The 19,051-nt window shown below is 43.8% G+C and overlaps 2 protein-coding genes across 2 annotated transcripts; one reads left to right on the forward strand and one right to left on the reverse strand.

The window, feature by feature from the left end:
- Positions 1-2,863: 2,863 nt before the first annotated feature.
- LOC112351415 (calcium-binding mitochondrial carrier protein SCaMC-2-B-like) lies at positions 2,864-4,437 on the forward strand. The gene is made up of 5 exons (XM_024689304.1): positions 2,864-2,895; positions 3,592-3,712; positions 3,872-3,931; positions 4,028-4,095; positions 4,176-4,437. Exons 1-5 carry the CDS (start codon positions 2,864-2,866, stop codon positions 4,435-4,437), a joined length of 543 nt encoding a protein of 180 aa, XP_024545072.1.
- Positions 4,438-10,710: 6,273 nt separating this feature from the next.
- On the reverse strand, positions 10,711-13,218 carry LOC112351416 (LRR receptor-like serine/threonine-protein kinase FLS2). The gene is made up of 2 exons (XM_024689305.1): positions 11,193-13,218; positions 10,711-10,919 (listed from the first exon to the last, which is right to left on the reverse strand). The coding sequence occupies exons 1-2, from the start codon at positions 13,216-13,218 to the stop codon at positions 10,711-10,713; spliced, it is 2,235 nt and encodes a 744-aa protein (XP_024545073.1).
- Positions 13,219-19,051: the final 5,833 nt, after the last annotated feature.

Below are 19,051 nucleotides of genomic sequence, written 5' to 3' on the forward strand. Positions count from 1 at the left end.
TGTTGGCCAAATACAAATACAAAATTTAGAGTGTGTCTCACACTTAATTTTTCTTTATTGTTATAGGTAAGGAAGCATCCTAATCAATTTAATGGAGGGGCTTAAAAATTCATATAGGGGTCAATATCTATCAAATGTAACACTTAAACATTATTTAAAGTTTTAATATTTACCACAATAGTTTTGACTTTAAACTTTTACCTCAACCTCTCCAATTGGAGAAGTTCTAGTGACAGATAATATTGAATTTTCTCTTGCAAAGGTGGTCTTAAGTCATGCATAAGCTATAATAATCATTATTAACATCATAGACAAGAAAAAAGAAAAGTAAAATTATGAACTTCAAAGGGTATGAAAAAGTTTCAAAATCTAAGTGTAAATAATTTTAAATCCAAAAATTCTAGTTTTTAGTATCTTAAAACAAGAGTTAAGCACTTAAGATCTAGAAAAGAAAATCGAAGGGAAGAGGAAAATATTAGAAAGCTTGTAAAATGGGCTTTAAGGAAGAAATATGCTCCCAATTGGATAAAAGGAGAATCTATAATTTTGAAAACTATATAGCATGTGAACTGGAAAGAAATGACTTAACAAGAGGGAAAAAATTTATCTATAAATGTTTAATGGTAGTTATTTATGAAGAAGATACAAGAGAAAACTTCTATAAAGTAGAACTTTATAGCGATGCTTGCAAGCACAAGTGGGAGAGCCTTGAGGGGATGTATAAGAAGATCAAGAACCACAATAGGAAAACATATGTTCCAAACTTCCTCTTGCTTATATATTGTTTTTGAATGTGATTGCAAATATTAAAAGTCTTAGAAGCTAAATGCTCTAAAATTGTTCCAATATTATTCTATGCTTTCACTCTTTCATTCTTTGGTTGTACACTTAGAAGTTACTTTGTGCTCTAATTTCTTTCTTCCTTGGTTATATACTTAAGAGTTTGATTTTATCCCTTCATTTAGTAGCTTAAAGCATTAAAACTTAAGTTTTGCTCCATTGCCCTTGATATACAGGAAAGTGTGCCAAAGATCAAAGATATTTTAGAAAGAGATCTTTGATTTGGATAACCTATTGAATACACCATCTTTCTTTCCACTTGTAAAGGAATGGTCAATTCTTTTTATAGCTTGTTTAGATAAATCTAGATTTCATTTATTACTGCCATATTTATTTCTATTTGAAAAGGAATGGTCAAACCTGGTTTCTATTAATTCAAATATTTACTTATTACTAATAATACATGTCTTTCAAGTCTATTAGTGCCCATTTGGAAGCATAAGACCAATATGTACCAAATGGGGTAGAATTAACTATCTATACACTTTACACTCTCATGGATTTAAAGAGGTGGAAGGTGATGAAAACACAAGAGAATGAGAAGGAAGCTTTATTGAGGCTTAAGCAGTTCACTACATCAAAGTTATTGATCTCCCTATAATAATTCATATTTTGGTTAAGATGTTAAACCTTAAATTAGGTTATGTAAGTCTACTAAACCTTCTATTCCTAACTTAAAAGCCTAGCCAGCTAAGCTGTGCCAATCTCGGGTTTGGGATCCAATGGCTAGCAGGCCTCCCCCTTATCGCTTTATATATATAGATATTACAACTTTCTTAGGTTTCTTGCTATTTATTGAAGTTTAAATTTTTGAAGTAGATTTTTGAATTTATGAAGAGGCTTGGCCTGTTACTAGTATTTAGAGTAGTAACTAGATTTTGATTAGAGTTTAGATTTTTACATTAGTTCCTTTTGCTAGCTTGGATTAACTGTGGTTGTAAACAGTGATAAGTCCTTTTTTTTTCCAGATAGCAGAAGTGTAAAAGTGAATGAGGAGATGACAAGAAATAAAATTAATATAGAAACTAATAAGTATGAAAAAGCCATATGGATGAGTTCATTATTTTTATTGACCTAGGGAAAAAGAGAATTGTGACACATGTTGCATTAGCCTCCTCGGCCTCCCTTGATTTAGGGTGTGCTGGGCAACTCTCCTTGGAGCTATACATACCTCTAGATCTTCTGGAAAAGCGCTGCTCAATCCATCCTGTGGCATTGCACACCATGATAACAAAGAAGAATGTAAATCCATTCGGCTTAGTGCCCTCCTTTAGCAGCTTGCCAATGATCTCCACCACCTTGGCTACATTGCCTTCATAGCTATAGTGTGTTCCACAAAACCATGTCCTTGGATATCACAGGGGAATCAAAGATGTGCTGAGCAATTCCACACTTGCCATAAGTATTGTTTGTGAAACTACTTCCTCTTGCAGATCCCAGCATCGAATTCCCTTCCGGTTTCCAAATCCACCAAAGTCCCACAAGCTATCAGTAACACGACTGCAAATATTGGCAGTGTTTCTTTCAGCTCCATGCATTCAAAAACTTTAAAACCATCTTGCTCTCCCTTGTCTTAGCATATCCTAGTATGTCATGATGCTCTCATCTGGATGAATACCACTCGAGCATCCAGCATGCTCTTACACTTTGCATAAGTGTCAACCAGGTGTTAGAGATTGGAGATCAAGTGGCAGCAAGTTTGAAGCCACAATGCTCCTAGCTGCCATGGAATAAAAGATGTGCTAGCTTTCTTAATGGTGGAATCACAGCTTATAAGCTCGCTTTCTTATAGTGAGCTAACATTGAAGACAGCTCTAACATTGTGAGTCTGTGGCTTCATTCCTGCTACTTGCTCAGCTCATAGCTCTAGAACAGGTTTGTGGAAAATATGGTAGAGGCTCTTGACAGGATGGAGGATTAGATGGTTTTTTCCTGCCTAGGATACAACAACCAGGTTCAAAGTGAACTGTTTAGAAATTGTCAAATCGGCATTGACATTGCTACCAGCAGTAGCCATAGCTAAATGGCAACAGCAGGTATGAGCAAGAGCCAAAGGTATGTGTTATTTTCTTCTCCCCACCAAAGCAATTTTGGTGGGCTCCAACAACAGATCCTTGAATCAATTTCTAACTATGATAGGTTGTCCAAGAGAAGTTCACCTTCAAGAGTGTAGAAAAGGTATGTAAACTTTTTTTGTACCATGGATTCGGGCTTGGGCTCAAAGTTCTTTCTTCTAGATTTTGAGAGCTATCTTTAAACATTTAAATTGGAATCAAGATGGTGAGGAGACAAATGTTAAACAATAAGCTTTGTCAACTGGCCAGAACTTCAGCTTCAAGATTTTTTTTGCAAAGTTCTTTCTTCTAGATTTTGAGAGCTATCCTTTGACGATGGTTGTTCCATTATTATCCAATCCATACATGTCATCGGAAAAACTGCATTGCGGATTGATCGTTCCCAACTAATGAATTTGCAGTTTAAGAGTTGATCAAGCAGCAAACATAGCTAAGCTCACCAAATCTCTTGAAATGGCATGAAATTTTCTAACCACCCAGCATTCGCTGGGCAACTGCTAATATATATAAATGGCGTTCTGGAAGGGAAATGGTGTCACGTTTGTTCATCGGCTTCCATACACCGCGATTAATTTCTACTCGTATGAACAGTACAAGGCGGTAAGTAACGCATCGTTTACTTTATTGTCTGAAATCCTTCTGCTTTCCTGCTCAAATGGCCTGGGGTAAAAAGCAGTGGAGATGACAACTCCGGAGCTCGATTGTTTGCTCGTTTCGTCGCCGGTGGTGGAGCTGGAATCACTGCTGCTGCGACAACGTACCCTTTGGATCTCGTTCGAACGAGACTAGCAGCACAGGTGAGTAGAGCTTGACCGTAGAGAAAGAGATGATGCGAGGGATAGTTTTTCCTTTCTAGGCAATTCCTGAGAAGCTCTTAGCTGAAGTATGGCTTTGACAGAGGGTTCTTGGGACTTATTTTGCGCCTTCGCAGGTGAAATGACCCCTGTGACTTGCAGACAACCTCAAAGCAGCACACGGGCATCTACCTTTACAAGGGGCTCTGGCCGACGCTTTTAGTACGTTCTTCGAGAGCTTATTACTGGAACGCTCAAAGGTGGATTTTTTCTTAGTTTCGAGTCCTTGGACTAGAGTGTGAGCATGTTTACTTCCAGGCCCGAGTCGTCCAGGATGGTGACGAGCTTGATCTCCGGTGGAGTAGCAGGAAGTGCTGCCTCAACAGGTAAGAGTCTTAAGATCGATTACGTTTGATCGCCATCGTTCTGTTTTCAGTGGTGTTTCCGATCGATTTGGTGAGTGAAGGATGCAACTCGAGGGCGATCGGAGATGGACACCAGGGATTGTGAGCGCGCTGAGGCACATTGTTCGCACCCAAGGCTACGCTGGGTTGTACAGGGGGATTTTGACCGAGTACCTCCCGGCCGTGGGGATTGCCTTCATGGTGTATGAAGTGATGAAGAACATTAGCGAGGGAGAAGAGGTGAATGTAAATGGTCCCCGAACAGGTGTTGGTCAGTTCCAGAGCCGCGTCCCCGATTTTATTCCAACCGTCAGATATTCTTGAATCGACGGCCTTGGTTGAATTTAGCAAATATTTAGGGTTCTTGCGATGGATGGGAGCTCGCTTGTTCCGCGGCTTGGCGACGGCAGAGATTCGATGCGCCGCACCAGCATTCGCTCCTTCGGCAGCACCGCCGCGGGCGCCCGATTAGCAGGCGGCCACGCTGGTGTCGGCGCTGAAGGTTGTGGCAGCACAAGGGATTTGCGCAAGGGCAAGGCGATCCAAGCCCAGGCGGCGGAGAGGAAACAGCTGGGGATCCATGTTGTGAATGCGCTGGTGGACATGTACGCGAAATGCGGCAGGATGGAGGATTCCCACCGCATTCTTCACCCAAACGTGACGTTCTGGAACGTTCTGATGCTGGGCTACGTCACGAGTCATGTGGCTCTGGATCTCTTCGAGAGGATGCAAGCCAGGCAGTCGGGCTGCAAGCCAAACTCCAGGAGCTTCATGGCCGCGGTGAAGGGTTGTAGCAGCCTCGCGGCAAAGGAAGACACTGTTTTTTGGTCGATGGGAAGCTCGTCAAGGAGGCTAGTCTCGAGACCAGCAGAGGCATCCATTCTCAAGCCAAGCAGATGGGACCGTCTTGCAGCGAAGACGTTTTCCTCTCGAGCTCGCTAATCGATATGTACTCCAAGTGCGGCATCATGCTCGATGCTCGATCGGTCTTCGATGAGGTGCCACGAGGGAATGCTTTGATACTGGGCTACGTAGAGAATGGAGAAAGCGAGGTCGCTCTCGAGTTCTTTGGGAAGATGGGACTGCTCGCGGACTTTCGTTGCTGCTGCCAAGGCCTGTGCGAATCTAGCAGTGAAAGAGGAGGCCACTAAAAAGATGGAAAGATGGTGAAGACGAAGAGCCTGGAGAAGGGGCTCGCTGTTCACGATGGAGCTGTGAAAAGCCACTGCTGTGGAGATATCTTCGTGGGGAGCAGCCTCGTGGACATGGTACTCAAAGTGTGGGCGTGGTCGACGCGCGGATGGTTTTCGAGAGCATGCCTCGTCGCGATGTTGTGCTCAGAACGAGCTTGATACAAGGCTTTGTGGACAACGGGGAAAGCGAGATGGCTCTCGTGTTCTTCGAAGCTATCCGGGTGCTGTCCAAACCTCGAACGTATGTTGCTGCGCTTGCCACCTGTGCGAGTTCGGCAATGCGAGAAGAAGCGGTGGATGTCGACGGGAAACTCGTGAAGAGAAAGAGCTTGGAAACTGGGGTGGCTGTCCATGGTGAAGCTTCAAACAACAGGTGCTGCGAGGATGTGTTCGTGGGGAACACACTGATCGATATGTACGCGAAGTGTGGGAAGCTAGAGGAAGCTCGCAAGGCATGGCTGGCCGAGACGTGGTTTCGTGGAACACAACGATCTAGGGATCTGCTGGAAGTGGAGACAGCAAGATGGCCTTGGAGCTGGTCTTCGGCATGGCTTGGGAGAACGATCCGGACGAGAGAATGTTTGTTGCTGCGCTCATGGCCGGCGTCCACCTTTCAGCGTCCGAACAACCTGTTCCGCGAGAAGATGGAAAGCTACTGCGTATCCAGAGTCTAGAAAAGGGGATGCAGATTCATTCTCTTGCCGCGAAGTTTGAATGCTGCGAGTTGGGAGCAGCTTAGTGGACATGTATGCCAAGTATGGAGATATGGTGAAAGCTCGAGCAGCTTTCAAAAGCATCCCTAGCCGGGACGTTGTTGGTTGGACGAGCTTGATCCAGGGATATGTAGACAACGGTGAGAGTGAGCTTGGGCTGGAACTCTTGGAGAGCATGGACTGTGCTCCAAACTCTCAGACTCTTGTAGTGAGACTTACGGCCTGTGGGAACGTTGGGTCCAGTGAAGCTGGAAGGAAAATCCAGGCTGAGCTTTACAGCGTGGGCTGGAAGACGACCATGTTGTGGGGAAGTGCATGGTAAACTTCTACGGAAGTGCGGAATTATGAGCACTTGTTTGGATCTCTGGCAGTCCGAGATATCGTCGCCTGGAATGCACTGATCACAGGATTCGGCCGGGAGAAGATGGTGTGCGATCACGTTTGTCTCGCTCATCACTGCTTGCAGCCACGGCGGCCTGGTTGAACGAGGCAGGGAGTTTTTCCAGGCAATGGACCCGGACTCTGGTATTGTTTGCGGGATTCATCACTACAGCAGCTTGGTGGATCTCTTCGGGCGTGCAAACCGACTGGAAGAGGCAGTGACAGTCCTCGAGAGCATGCCTTTGAGAGCGGACGCTGTGGTTTGGAGGAGCGTCCTCGGGGCCTGCCGCAAGTGGAAGGACGTGGAAGTGGGGAGGATCGCGTTCGAGGCACTGACGAAGATCGACGGGACAGACTGTGGTATTATGAAACGGTGTTGTGTTATTATTATGACGGTTGATACATGGTTAAATGTATGGGTTTATCGTGACGATCCGTGGCGGCGTCTGGATCGCTCACGTGGCTGTGTGCTGACGTGGTCTTGTTCACTCCCACACTCCTCCTCAAGGCCAACGTCTAAAGTCAGCCCAAGTGCCTTCGTGAAGACTTCATGTTTAACACGAGGAAGTGGTTTTGTTAGCACGTCCGCTAGCATGGAGTTTGTCGGGCAGAACTCCAGCTCGATCATGCCTCTCTGGATCTGCTCTCGTATGAAATGGAAGCGCAGCTCAATGTGTTTAGTACGAGAGTGGAACCTGGAGTTCTTGGTCAAAGCTATTGCAGACTGGTTGTCACACAATAGCTTGACCACGCCCGTGTTGATTTGTAGATCCTGGAGAAGTCCCTTTAGCCACGCTGCTTCCTTGGTTGCAGCTGCTGCAGCTATGTACTCAGCCTCGGTACTCGACATCGCTGTAATAGCCTGTCGTTTGCTGCACCAGCTTGCGACATTTCCATTTAGCAGGAAAACGTAGCCTGTGGTTGACTTCCTGTTGTCTGGATCCCCGGCCCAATCAGCATCAGAGTAACCAGCCAGCTTGTTGCCGCTCTCGCCTCTGGAGTACTTTAAAGTTAGCTGGTTAGTCCCTGCCACGTACCTCATAATACGTTTCAAAGCCTGCCAGTGTGCTGTGGAGGGACGGTCCAGGTACTTCGCCACTGTTCCCACAGCATACGCAAGGTCAGGCCGAGTGGAGATTACCAGCACTGCGCACGAAACCAAGGGAAATTAGAAAAGAATCTATTTTCGTGTACCATTGGCGTGGCGACTGCTTGAGTCCGTAGAGAGCTTTGTGAAGCTTGCAAACGAGGTGTTCTTCTCCAGGCATACCAGGAGGCTGAGCCACATACACCTCTTCATCGATGTCGCCGTTAAGGAACGCAGTACAAACGTCAAGTTGATGGAGCTCGAGATCCAATTCTGCAGCTAGGATTAGTAGCATACGAATGGTTGTGAGTTTCACCACAGGGCTGTAAGTCTCCGAGTAGTCCAGCCCATGAACTTGAGAAAATCCGCGTGCCACAAATCTCGCCTTGTAGCGCTCAATGCTTCCATCAGCGTTGTACTTTTTCTTAAACAACCACTTGGATGAGACGAGCTTTCTGCGAGCTGGAAGTTCAACCAGCGACCAAGTGTTGTTTTTCTGGAGAGAATCATACTCCTCCTGCATAGCTGCCTGCCAGTGCTCAGCTTCTGGTCCGTGTAAAGCCGCCTGGGGACCGAGAGAGGCAGGTGGAGCCGACAGAGCCCAGAAGTAGGCACGCTTTCCTATAGGCATCGCCTCCTTGGCTTTGAGAGATGGTTTCACGACACGACCCGAGCGTGTCACCACTGCTGTGCCGGCTGGAGGAGGTGGCAGCTTGGGAATGCTGGGAGGAGTGGTGGCATCTTGATATAACTCGTCGCCAACGAACAGGTCAGCCACAAGCGTGGAAAGATCTGGCTGTTCATTGGTGCTTGAGGATGCAGCCGCTGTGGCCTGTGGAGTCGTCAGAGGAGGTGTCGAAGGAAGAGTACCGTGATCAGCTCCTCCTGCCAGATCGCCTCCTTCGGGCGCTCCTTCAGCAACTCCTCCTGGCTCTGCAGCGGCTGGATTGTCTGGTGCTGGGTGGAGATGTGGAACGTCGTCCAAAATCTCAGAAAGATCCACCAGAGATGGTGGAGAAACAGGAGGGTATCTCGATGAAGATGAGCTTCATCAAACACCACATCTCGGCTCACCACCAGTTTCCTGCGCTGGCAGTTATAGAGTCGATAGGCTTTTACCTGGGTGTGATAGCCCATGAAGATGCATTTCTCGCTCTTGGGATCCAGCTTCCGCCGCTGAACATCGGGGATGTGGGCGTAGGCTATGCAACCGAACACCCTCAGGTGCCCTAATTTGGGGCGCTTCCCTGTCCATACTTGAAACGGCACCTGTCCTGTGGAACGTGTTGGCAGCCGGTTCCGGAGATACACGGCTGTGTTGAGTGCCTCTCCCCAAAACACCTTGGGCATGCCAGCGTGCTGGAGAAGGCAGCGTACACAGTCCATAAGTGTCCTGTTCAGGCGCTCGGCGACCCCATTCTGCTGCGAGGTGTGGGCTGCGGTGTACTCGTGGTGGATGCCAGCCTGAGCAAGAAATGCCAGAAACTCCTTGCTCATATACTCACCGCCGCCATCTGAACGTAGTGTCTGGATGGTACAGCCAGTGGCATTTTCTGCCCAGCTTTTGTAGACCTGGAAGTGATGGTAGACCTCTCCCTTGTGTGCCATGAGAACAGCCACCGCATAGCGTGAGTAGCCGTCAATGAACGAAACGAAGTACCGCTTGTGACTGAGAGTTGCTTCTGACACATGGCACACATCCGTGTGTACCAGCTGAAGAAATCCTGAGGCGCCATCTTCTGGACTTCTGCGTGGAAAGGGTAGTCGTGGCTGCTTCCCCAGTTGGCATGTCTCACATACTCCCAGTTGGCCGGCACCGGTGAGGGTAAAGTCATCAGCAAGCTTGTGGCTAGCAAGTAGCTGGATGTCGTGAGAATTGGCATGCCCTAGCCGAGCGTGCCAGAGCTGGAGAGAGTTGGCAGCCCAGGAGCTGGGGCGAATTGCAAGCAAATGCCCCTGCTCGTGAGTTGAGAGGATCAACTGAGCATTGAGCTTGTAGAGAGTCTCAGCTCGTCTACCAAAAGCTACTGGATGGCCAGTCTCGTCAAAGATGGTGCATCCGTCTGCATTGAAGAGTGTTGAGAAGCCTTGATCTGCTGCTACACCAACTGAGAACACTGTCTGTCCTGCTTCTGGTACGTAGTAGACCTGGTTCACGAGCTTCTCAGCTCCACTCTCCAACTTTATGATGACCGTTCCTTGTCCTTCCACTGTTAAGGGGCATTTGTCTGCTACAAAGACTTGCTTCTCCTGCTCCAGTGGCCGGTACTTGTGAAAAGCTCTCTTCAATGGTGTGAGGTGCATCGAGGCTCCAGAATCCATCCAGAGCACTTCGGCTTCGGACACAGATGCAGCGAGCGTCATCATCAACATCGTGTCAGGTTGGCGTGAAGAAGAGCTTCTTTCAGCGCGAGCTTTCTCTGCGGCTTTCTTGATCCGGCATTCACGCTCCACGTGGCCAGCTTTGCCGCGCCCTTGCGTTTTTTATTGGTTGCAAATCCAGGGCTGGGAGAAGGGCTCTTTTGTCCTCGAACAGGGCCATCTCGTTTCTTCCCACCCGATTGCTTTCCCATGATCAAGGCCTGCTCCACCCGAGCAGCCTGAGAGGGTGCCTTTTGTCTCCGCTCGTTCTGCTTTCGTTCTTCCTCGATCAGGTCCGAGTAGAGCGAGTCCAAGTCCTTTCCAGGCACAGCCGAGAGCATCGATGCGAAAGGTTGGAGATCAGGGGAGACAGAGCTCAGAAGGAATGCCTTAGCTTGATCGATGGTGATTGCCGCTTCCGCGTCCTTCAGCTCGGTGATCATCGCTTTAAACTTTCCAATGTAAGTGGCCATGGTGTCATCAGGTTGCATTCTCATCGTGAAGAACCTTTGTGTTAGCACCACCTTAGCATTGGCAGCTTTGGCAGCGAAGATTTGTGTAAGGGATGTCCAGTTCTGGTGGGCTGTTTTGGTAAGATCAAGGAGATGAACGAATTCATCCCCAAGACCTAACCCGATGACAAAGAGCGCTTTTCGATTCTTGGAGTCCCAGTCGAGCCGTTGGGTTACATCCGCAGCAGCCGGACGTTGAGTCGTTCCATCCACTATAGGCCAGCAGTCCTTGGCCAAAAGGATAAGCTGTACTTTTGTTTTCCAAGTGGAGAAATTCTGTCCCGTGAACTTTTGGAGAAGTTTCTCCCAGCCCCCAGAGTCCCAAGAATTTCCAGAAGACATTCTATCTATTAATCTAAGAATAGATTAAACAGAGAATTTAGAAAGGACGGCGTGGAGAAGAATCGTGAAAAACTCGGCCGCAACAAGGGTACACCTTCCGGCAGGCTGGGCAAAGAGCTTGTTGGCGCTTTCGCTCCTGGATCACCCGCGCCAGCACTGCCAAAGCCCTCGCGCGCTCCTGAGCCAAGGGTTCCTGGTGCCACTGTTCTCTCGTTCGCTGCTCCGATACCATGTGGTATTATGAAACGGTGTTGTGTTATTATTATGACGGTTGATACATGGTTAAATGTATGGGTTTATCGTGACGATCCGTGGCGGCGTCTGGATCGCTCACGTGGCTGTGTGCTGACGTGGTCTTGTTCACTCCCACACAGACTCGGCTGCGTACGTTCTGATGGCAATCGCTCGATGGTGATGGATTACGCGAGGAAGGACTGCAGCGGCATGGATGAGCGGTATAAAGTAAAGAAGAAGGTCCATAAGAAAGCACAGAGAAAGGCTGCCATGAAGATGGCGACGCTGACAAGTGTTGTCACGTCTCTTTGGTCATGTTCGCTACCACCTTGTCCGTCTCTTCTAGGCCTATGCGGCAGCGTAGCAGTGCTCGAACAGGTGTTGGTCAGTGGCAAGCCAGAGAGCTGGTTCCCAGCGAAGAGAGCCGCGTCCATGGACGAGAGTTGTGGGCTGTCAGGTATCCGTCCCACTAGGCTGTTGTTGGAGACGTCGAAGGTTGTGAGAAACGAGAGGTCCGCCACGGACGATGGTATGGAGCCATTGAGACGATTGCCCGCGAGCCACACCTTGGAGAGATTCCTTGCCTTCCCCAGGGACTCGGGAATGGGACCTGTTAGCTGGTTGTGGCTCAGGTCCAGCAGTTGAAGATTGTAGAGGTCGCCAATGGCCGTCGGAATGCTTCCAGTCAGTTGGTTAGAGGAGAAGTTTATGGATGTCGGGCAGGCAAAGCTGCTGTAGACGAGTCCTAGCATTTTAATGTCCAGCAGAAGCAGTTTGCTCTTGTGGTAAAGCTGGACGTTGGCAAACAGTCGGCCAATGCTTGCCGGCATCTCTCCCGAGAGCCTGTTATACGAGAAATCCATCTCTCGTAAGTTCGTGAGCCGGGGAAGCCAGTCCGGGACGAAGCCACTGAAGCCGCTGTTCGAGAGGAAGAGGAACTGCAAAGTCGAGACGTTTTGCAGCATCGCGGGGACTTCTCCAGAGAGGTTGTTCGAGCTAACGCTGAGGTAGATCAGCGAGCTCATCTTGCCGTAGGAGGCCGGGATGGAACCGACGAGATCATTGCTGTAAAGCGACAGATAGCGCAGGCGGCTCAAATTTCCAAAGCTGTCAGGGATATTTCCAGAGAACTTGTTCCGCTTCAGTGAGAGATGGACGAGCTCCGTGCAGTTGGAGAGTCCGGAAGGGAGCTCCCCACCGATGTCGTTGTAGTTGAGAACTAGCTGCTGGAGATGCGAGAGCTTCGAGAGCTCGCCTGGGATGGTTCCAGTCAAGTCATTGCTGTCGAGCAAGATCTGTCTGATGTTCGAGCAGTTCCCAAGCTCCGGAGGTATGGCGCCACTGAAACGATTCCCCGTGAGAACCAGCAGCCTCAAGTTCCTCAAGCTTCCCACCTTCACTGGAATCGTCCCGTTAAACAAGTTTTGCCAGAGGTGCAAAGTCTCGATGCTCGCAAAGTCGCCATCTTCCAGCTCCAGCGGCCCGGAGAGAGAGTTGTATCCAGCGCTTAAATCCGCGAGCTTGCGTAGCCTTCGCAAGCTCGGTGGCAAACCACCCTGGAGCGAATTGTTGGAAATATCCAAGTACCTGAGCTCCAAGTTCTTGCTCCAGATATCGGGTAGATCTCCACTAAACCTGTTATACGATATGTCCAGGCGCGTCAAGTTCGTCATCTCCCCGAAAGTCTCTGGAATGGAGCCGCTGAGTCCGTTGTGCGATAGGTCCAGTACCTCCAGTCCCAGGTTACCACCGATGGAAACGCTCGCAGTCAAGTTGTTGATGGACAGGTTGAGCGATCGCAGCGTCGAGCTAAACTTTGGAACTCCGGCCATTGATAAGAAGTTCGCACTGAGGTCCAGGCTTTCCAAACTCTGGAGGCTGGAGATATTACCCGGGAACTCTCGCAGAGAATTGGAGCTCAAGTTGAGGAGGTTGAGCTGCGTGTTCTTGCAACCAGTGACTTCTAGCGAGGAGATGCCGTTTTGCGAGAGGTCCAGGCGAGCCAGCGATGGAAGCTCGTCCCAGATGGCAGGAAGAACTCCCGAGAGATTAAACCTAGCCAGAGCGAGGCCCTCCACTCGGTTGTCCGAGCTCCACTCCACACCCCGCCATGCTCTTGGATTGGCGGTCTCGTTCCACACTTTGATGCCAAGCCTGTCACGGAGAGAGAAAAGAACCTGTGTGTCGTTCACGATTGGGGATGGATTCGTGGGGCACTGTGACCGGGACCTTGTGGGAAAGACGAGTAGAAACAAAGGCAGCAGCAAATCCGTGACAGACATAGCCAATACTCCTTAATCAAACCGATGGATCAAAACATCAAAGAGTGGAAAGATGGGATGGTTCGTTAAGCGCGAACGGGGGCAAGGGTTTTTGTGCTCGGGAGAGGGGGCGCGCGGCAAAGCGGAGCGCGGACAAGAGGAGCTATCGCCGTGGCTGCTCGAACCATGTAAGTTCCTCGATCGTTTGAGATTTTCTTTTCGCCACAGTTCGACTAGTTGGACTGATCTTCGAAAAAACAATCCGAATCCTGGACGTGTTGAAACATCAAAGGAAGACAAGTCTAAGGCCATGCTTCGGTATCAATCTTCCATTCGCAGTCTACTTCCGGGCGTCAAGAGCATGCTTTTGGTATGTTCTTCGACGCCAGACTTTTGCAGTGCAGAGCTATATATGGATATATGTTATATACATATGACATATATTAACAATTGCCTAGCAAATGCTAGGTGGTTGGCAAATTTGGCCATTTCAAAAGGTTTGCTGAGCTTAGTTATGTTTGTTGTTTGATCAACTCCACAATTGAAAGACATTTTCTTGACTATTTGTAATCATAAAATTGTAATGCATTTACCATACTTGATTGTTGTTTAAACTCCTCAAATTCAGATTTCCTATGCTGGAATTTACGAACTCTGCCCATGAGCATTACATAAGCTAGATTAGATCACTATTGAGTTGCATTCTTCCATTTTGAACACAAAGAGCCTAAAAAATACTTTCAAGCTCATCTTTGGTGTAGGTGTTGCTATTTGCTCCACAACCTATTAGATAGGTTCCTGGGATGAGCCAAAAACCATTATACTACAATAAGAGTTGCACTTAGGAAGCAATAAGATGAAAACTATATCTTTGCCATTAACAGCTTAATAGCACGTTGCCATAACCAAAATGGCACACCACCCAAAGCACACCAGTCAATGCTAACTTTGTTGTGGTGTGCACTTGAAACTCACAATTGAAAGCCTTGTATTTGTCAGTCTACTTAAGAATTTCAGCATAAACTATATTCACAATGATTATGTGGTATAATTTGTGGAGATATGTTCTTAAGAAAAATCAAAATTATATTTTGTTTTAGAATTAATTTGTGTGGTGGTAGTCATGATGGGGTGATTGAATTTAAGAATTCAATTGGGAACTCTTCAGGGTGATATGAGTTAACTGTGTCAATGCTTAAGTAAACATATGGATCACCTGGTAATCTTCTAACAATATCATTATTTATTTTGAATATGTCGTCATTGAGTGGGGTGAGAATAACCTTTGATACAGCTATGTAAGTTTTTATAATGTCATTAATATTTGGGAAAATAAAGTTTACAATAAGTGTAGAGATAGATAGTGCATGTGGTATTTGGATAATATTTGGTGGGAGACATTGCAACTTCAAACTACTATCACCATTGCCAAGTTTGAGAAGCTATTCAGAAAAACAAAAATTACTTAAACACATGCTTTTTTATTAGTGTTAGTGTTGTAAAGAATGACTATAGTCTATTCATTTTAACTAAGCTTGAAATAATAGAAGTTCTATAGCCATGGGGAAGAATAGGAAGGGTTTAACGAAAGTCACCATTTGTAATCACTATAACACTTTCAAATGGTTTAAAATTACATTTGAAATACTTAAAATATTTATCAACTGCAAGAAAGCACCATATTAATTTCATCCCATATGAAAACATTTGTTTGTTTAATGGTTTTTCTAGCAACACTATTAATTGTTAAAACAGAAATAAAAGTTTTATTTAAAGGAATAAGAAGTTTAAAAATTGTATGTGCCGGTTGACTATATTTTAGCAAAATGCTTGCAATCCCAGTCCATGCCATATTGATTACTTTTTTTTTTTTTAATTGTAATGCTGTAATTGATAGTATTAAGTAGAAAAGTTTTCCTAGTACCACCAGGTCCATCAATAAAAAAACATTGATGCTGATTTGTATCAATGGCATTCATAATGAGGTAAAAAATATAACATTGTTCATAACTAAATTGATTTTGTTTGTATTGATTTGGTTTTATAATGGATCAAGGATTTGTGTATTAAGTATGTGTTTGATAATAGGAGTAATAGTTGGGAGTGGTAAACCAAAATCTTAATTAGATTTATTGTGTAGTTGGAATTTTGAATTAATATTGAGTAAAGCAATATCAAAATAGTTTATATCATTTGTAACATAATCCTCAAACATATCAATTTTGAATTGATCCCATAATAAATTTGGATCTCTTTGTGAATAATACAAACAAACAAAAATAAATAACTATTTTAATTGGGATGGCATTTTAAAAGTAGGAACTTCTTGTATGCAATGTTGTCATTCTGAATCATCTACCAAAAATCCCATTGCCATAACTGCTTGTTTAAAAAAGGAGAAAATAACACATTTGATAATATACATATCCTCAAATGATATAGCACCTTTTTTATAGAGCAATATAAGCTACAAATGGTACAACTCACTATTAAAAAGAGATATGGAATACATTCTTGGTATGAGTTTAACTTTTTGTTAGCGTAATTGCCATTTATGAGAGGATTTATTATATGTGTAGTACAATAGAATTTGAGTATATGTATATTGCTTTGCATTATTATCTTGCATGTTTAAATTGAACCATTGTGCAAACATTGTTTCATTTTAAGTGGCTTTTTCTAGTGCTCTTTGTTCATGACTTAGTATGAAATAAACATTTTGAAAATTAGGTAAATGAACTAGAAGGTATATAATAGTTAATGATTTATCATGCATACAAAACTTAAATATATGCTATATGGCTTTAAAAGCAAAAATATATTGAGCATCGATAAAATTTGAGATTTTGTCCCAATTTAAAGTCCCTCATTTTTCAGATGCAATTAAGAATTCTAATGTTGCACAATTATAACCTTTGTGTACATATTGAAATAAATATTTAATACTTTTAATAAAAGCACAGATTTTTACATTGATATGTGATTTATATTTCTTACAAAGGTATTTAATATAAAGAATAATCCATCTATTCTCAATAGTACAACCATTTTTTATGAAAGTGATTCCATTATCAGGTTAGTAGTAATCAGGATAACCATCAACACAATAAATGGTTTCAACATTAAATTCTTTTGGATAATTCTTAGAGCATTTGTTATTTTTTATGCAAGGGCTTCTAGGATTTAAATAACCACATGGACCATGTATCATATGATTTATAATTATGTTATGCAATTTTAGTTTTAGTAGTGGATGTGGCAACTGTGCAATCTCAAATTCATCAACTGAGTTATGGTTTCTTATCTTGTCTTCACTTGATAACATTACTAATAAATGACAATGAAACAAACCTCTTTTCTGGAATTCAATAACATAAATATATATGATGCACTTCCCAAAAATTCCTTTAATACTTATATCATGTAGGAATTCTTTAAGTTTCAAGTTGAAAACTCTTGAAATAAAATCAAGTCGATCTTGAAGTGATTCATTTGGTTATAAGTTTTTCACAATTTCAGGCCACTTTAGGTTGTATGTAAATGTAATAAATAAGTCAAGTTTTCCAAAATATGTGATAATAACAATAGCATCTTGACAATATTGTTGCATTACTCGTGGGCTACTAAGAAATGTAGAAGGCAAAATTATAGCTCTTTTAGTTTCAGTGTTATTAGTAGCGGCTCTGTTACTAACATAGTCCATAAAACCTGTGTAATAATCCACTTTTAAGTGTTTTTGATGAGTGCAAAAAAAAATTAAAGTTGTTAGATTCAACCTTTACATAAGCATTAATCATAAATTGTTAAGTGAACTTCCCAACATATAGCAATTGATCATAAAGGAAAGAGTTGCCAATGCTATCTCGTTGAAATAATTTATATGTATAGTATTGGAGTAGCATTACATGCAACTCATTGTGGTAAATTTTTTCATACCAACCTTTATCACCAAATAGTAAAAGTAAAGGATAAATTATAAGATCACAATTTTCATTAAGAATAAAAAGTTGTTTTATGGATGTATGCATATTTCTCTATTAAGAGATGGCTCACCTTCATCAATAGCAAAAACAACAATAACATCATTAATCTGTGGCAAGTTATAACAATGTAAATTAGTACCTTCACTTCTAACAATCATGTAAATACCATGCTTCAGAGTTCTATTACAAATTAAGTGATGTTGTTCTTGTAGTTCAAGATTATACATCATTTGAAAAGCTTGTGCATATGGGTTTATTATTCTTAACAAATGATCTAACTATAATAACAAATTAGGATCACAATTTATGTTGAATGGGTTTTGCTTTCTAATATTTATAGCCTCAGATGCGTCAAGTATGTAAAGTTGTCCATATGATGGTGGTATCTTAGTAGCAGGATATGCTAAAGTAATATTGTGATAAATTTGACCATGTATTCTAAAACAATATAAGCCTTTACCACTTAAATTATCAATATTAACACCCATTGATGCAAAAGCACTATTGAAATTTCTTATGTTAATTTTAAAGTTGGAGGTTTTATTTTCATTAGGTAAAGATGAAAGTTGAGGAAGGGAAATTTTTCCATTCTGGCAACACATTGATCTTGACTCGTTTTCAAAATGTAATGCACCACAAAAGACACATATGGATGACATATTTCCAATATTAAACATATGTGTTGTATGGTCATTATAATTCTTTGATGTACTAATTTATAGACAGTATAACTATGATGATTGCATGCATTTGTATTAGTTTCATTAGCATTTTCAATGTCTATATTTGTATGACCTTCATCAGCATGTGCTATATTTGTATTAGCATCGTAAAGATCTTAAGTAATTTTTGCATTAGCATGTTCAAAGTCTAAATTAGTTTCTTCATTAGCATATGCAAAGTTGTTGTGAATATGAACATATGTGTTAGTATCAATAGTTAGAGGCAACTGGTGATGTATGCCTTTTAATACTCCATGAAGCCAAGGCATATTTGCTAGGGAGGAATTTTTGTTTGATAAATGAAATGAAATAACCTATCTAGTGCAAATTTAAACATAAGGCAAAAAGTAGATGCGAGTGATGCATCAATTTAAAGGAAAATCAAAGAACTTATCTTAAAATTTTCAGAGGTTTTAAGTAAAAGCCAAAACTCATGTTCTTACACCCGAAAAAAAAATTTAAGAAAAATAATCGAAGACTATATAGTGAGAGCACAATCTATACATGCCTTAAGCTGTAAACAAAAGAGACTAATCTAACAACCAACAAAACCTAGACACAGGACTAGCACACATTTTCTAGGGTGTGGTGAGCGCCCAAAAAGCCTCCCATGCTTTTAAGAATACAATGACACTTGATCCATGAGAGGTGGGTGGGGTCGAGAACTCACCTTGGGCTTATTCTCTCTTGTAGAAGGACAGGGACTGCAAACTCTTTGATGGTTATGGCTGTGAAGGCTAGCTCTGGCACTAGATGGCATCCACAAACCCAAATGAAGACGTCTCAAATTTTCACAACACACAAAATCCAGATTGTTGGGGTTGGGGGCCAAATTAGCAGCTGCCAGCCTGATGCTGAACATGAATCTCTGCAGGAAGGAGTGCAATTGCTGCGATTGCCACTGATCTGGCAAGCAAGCGTTAGCTCAATTACGGCAGGGCATCTACGGTGAGTTAAAAAGAACGGGCATGGAGGCAAGACATCAATAGTGACACATGTTAGATGCCTGTTTTGCCTCACTTGGAGCCAATGAGCACTGGAGCTGTGGTGGTCTCCCACTAGCCAGTGCAAACATCAGAAAAATTTCTCATGCAACCATGGCTACCAACCCTGGCCCAGGCCTGGGATCCAATGGCCGGCGGCGCTATC

The sequence above is a fragment of the Selaginella moellendorffii genome, unplaced genomic scaffold (genome assembly GCF_000143415.4).
Source record: "Selaginella moellendorffii unplaced genomic scaffold, v1.0 SELMOscaffold_61, whole genome shotgun sequence".
NCBI lineage: Eukaryota > Viridiplantae > Streptophyta > Lycopodiopsida > Selaginellales > Selaginellaceae > Selaginella > Selaginella moellendorffii.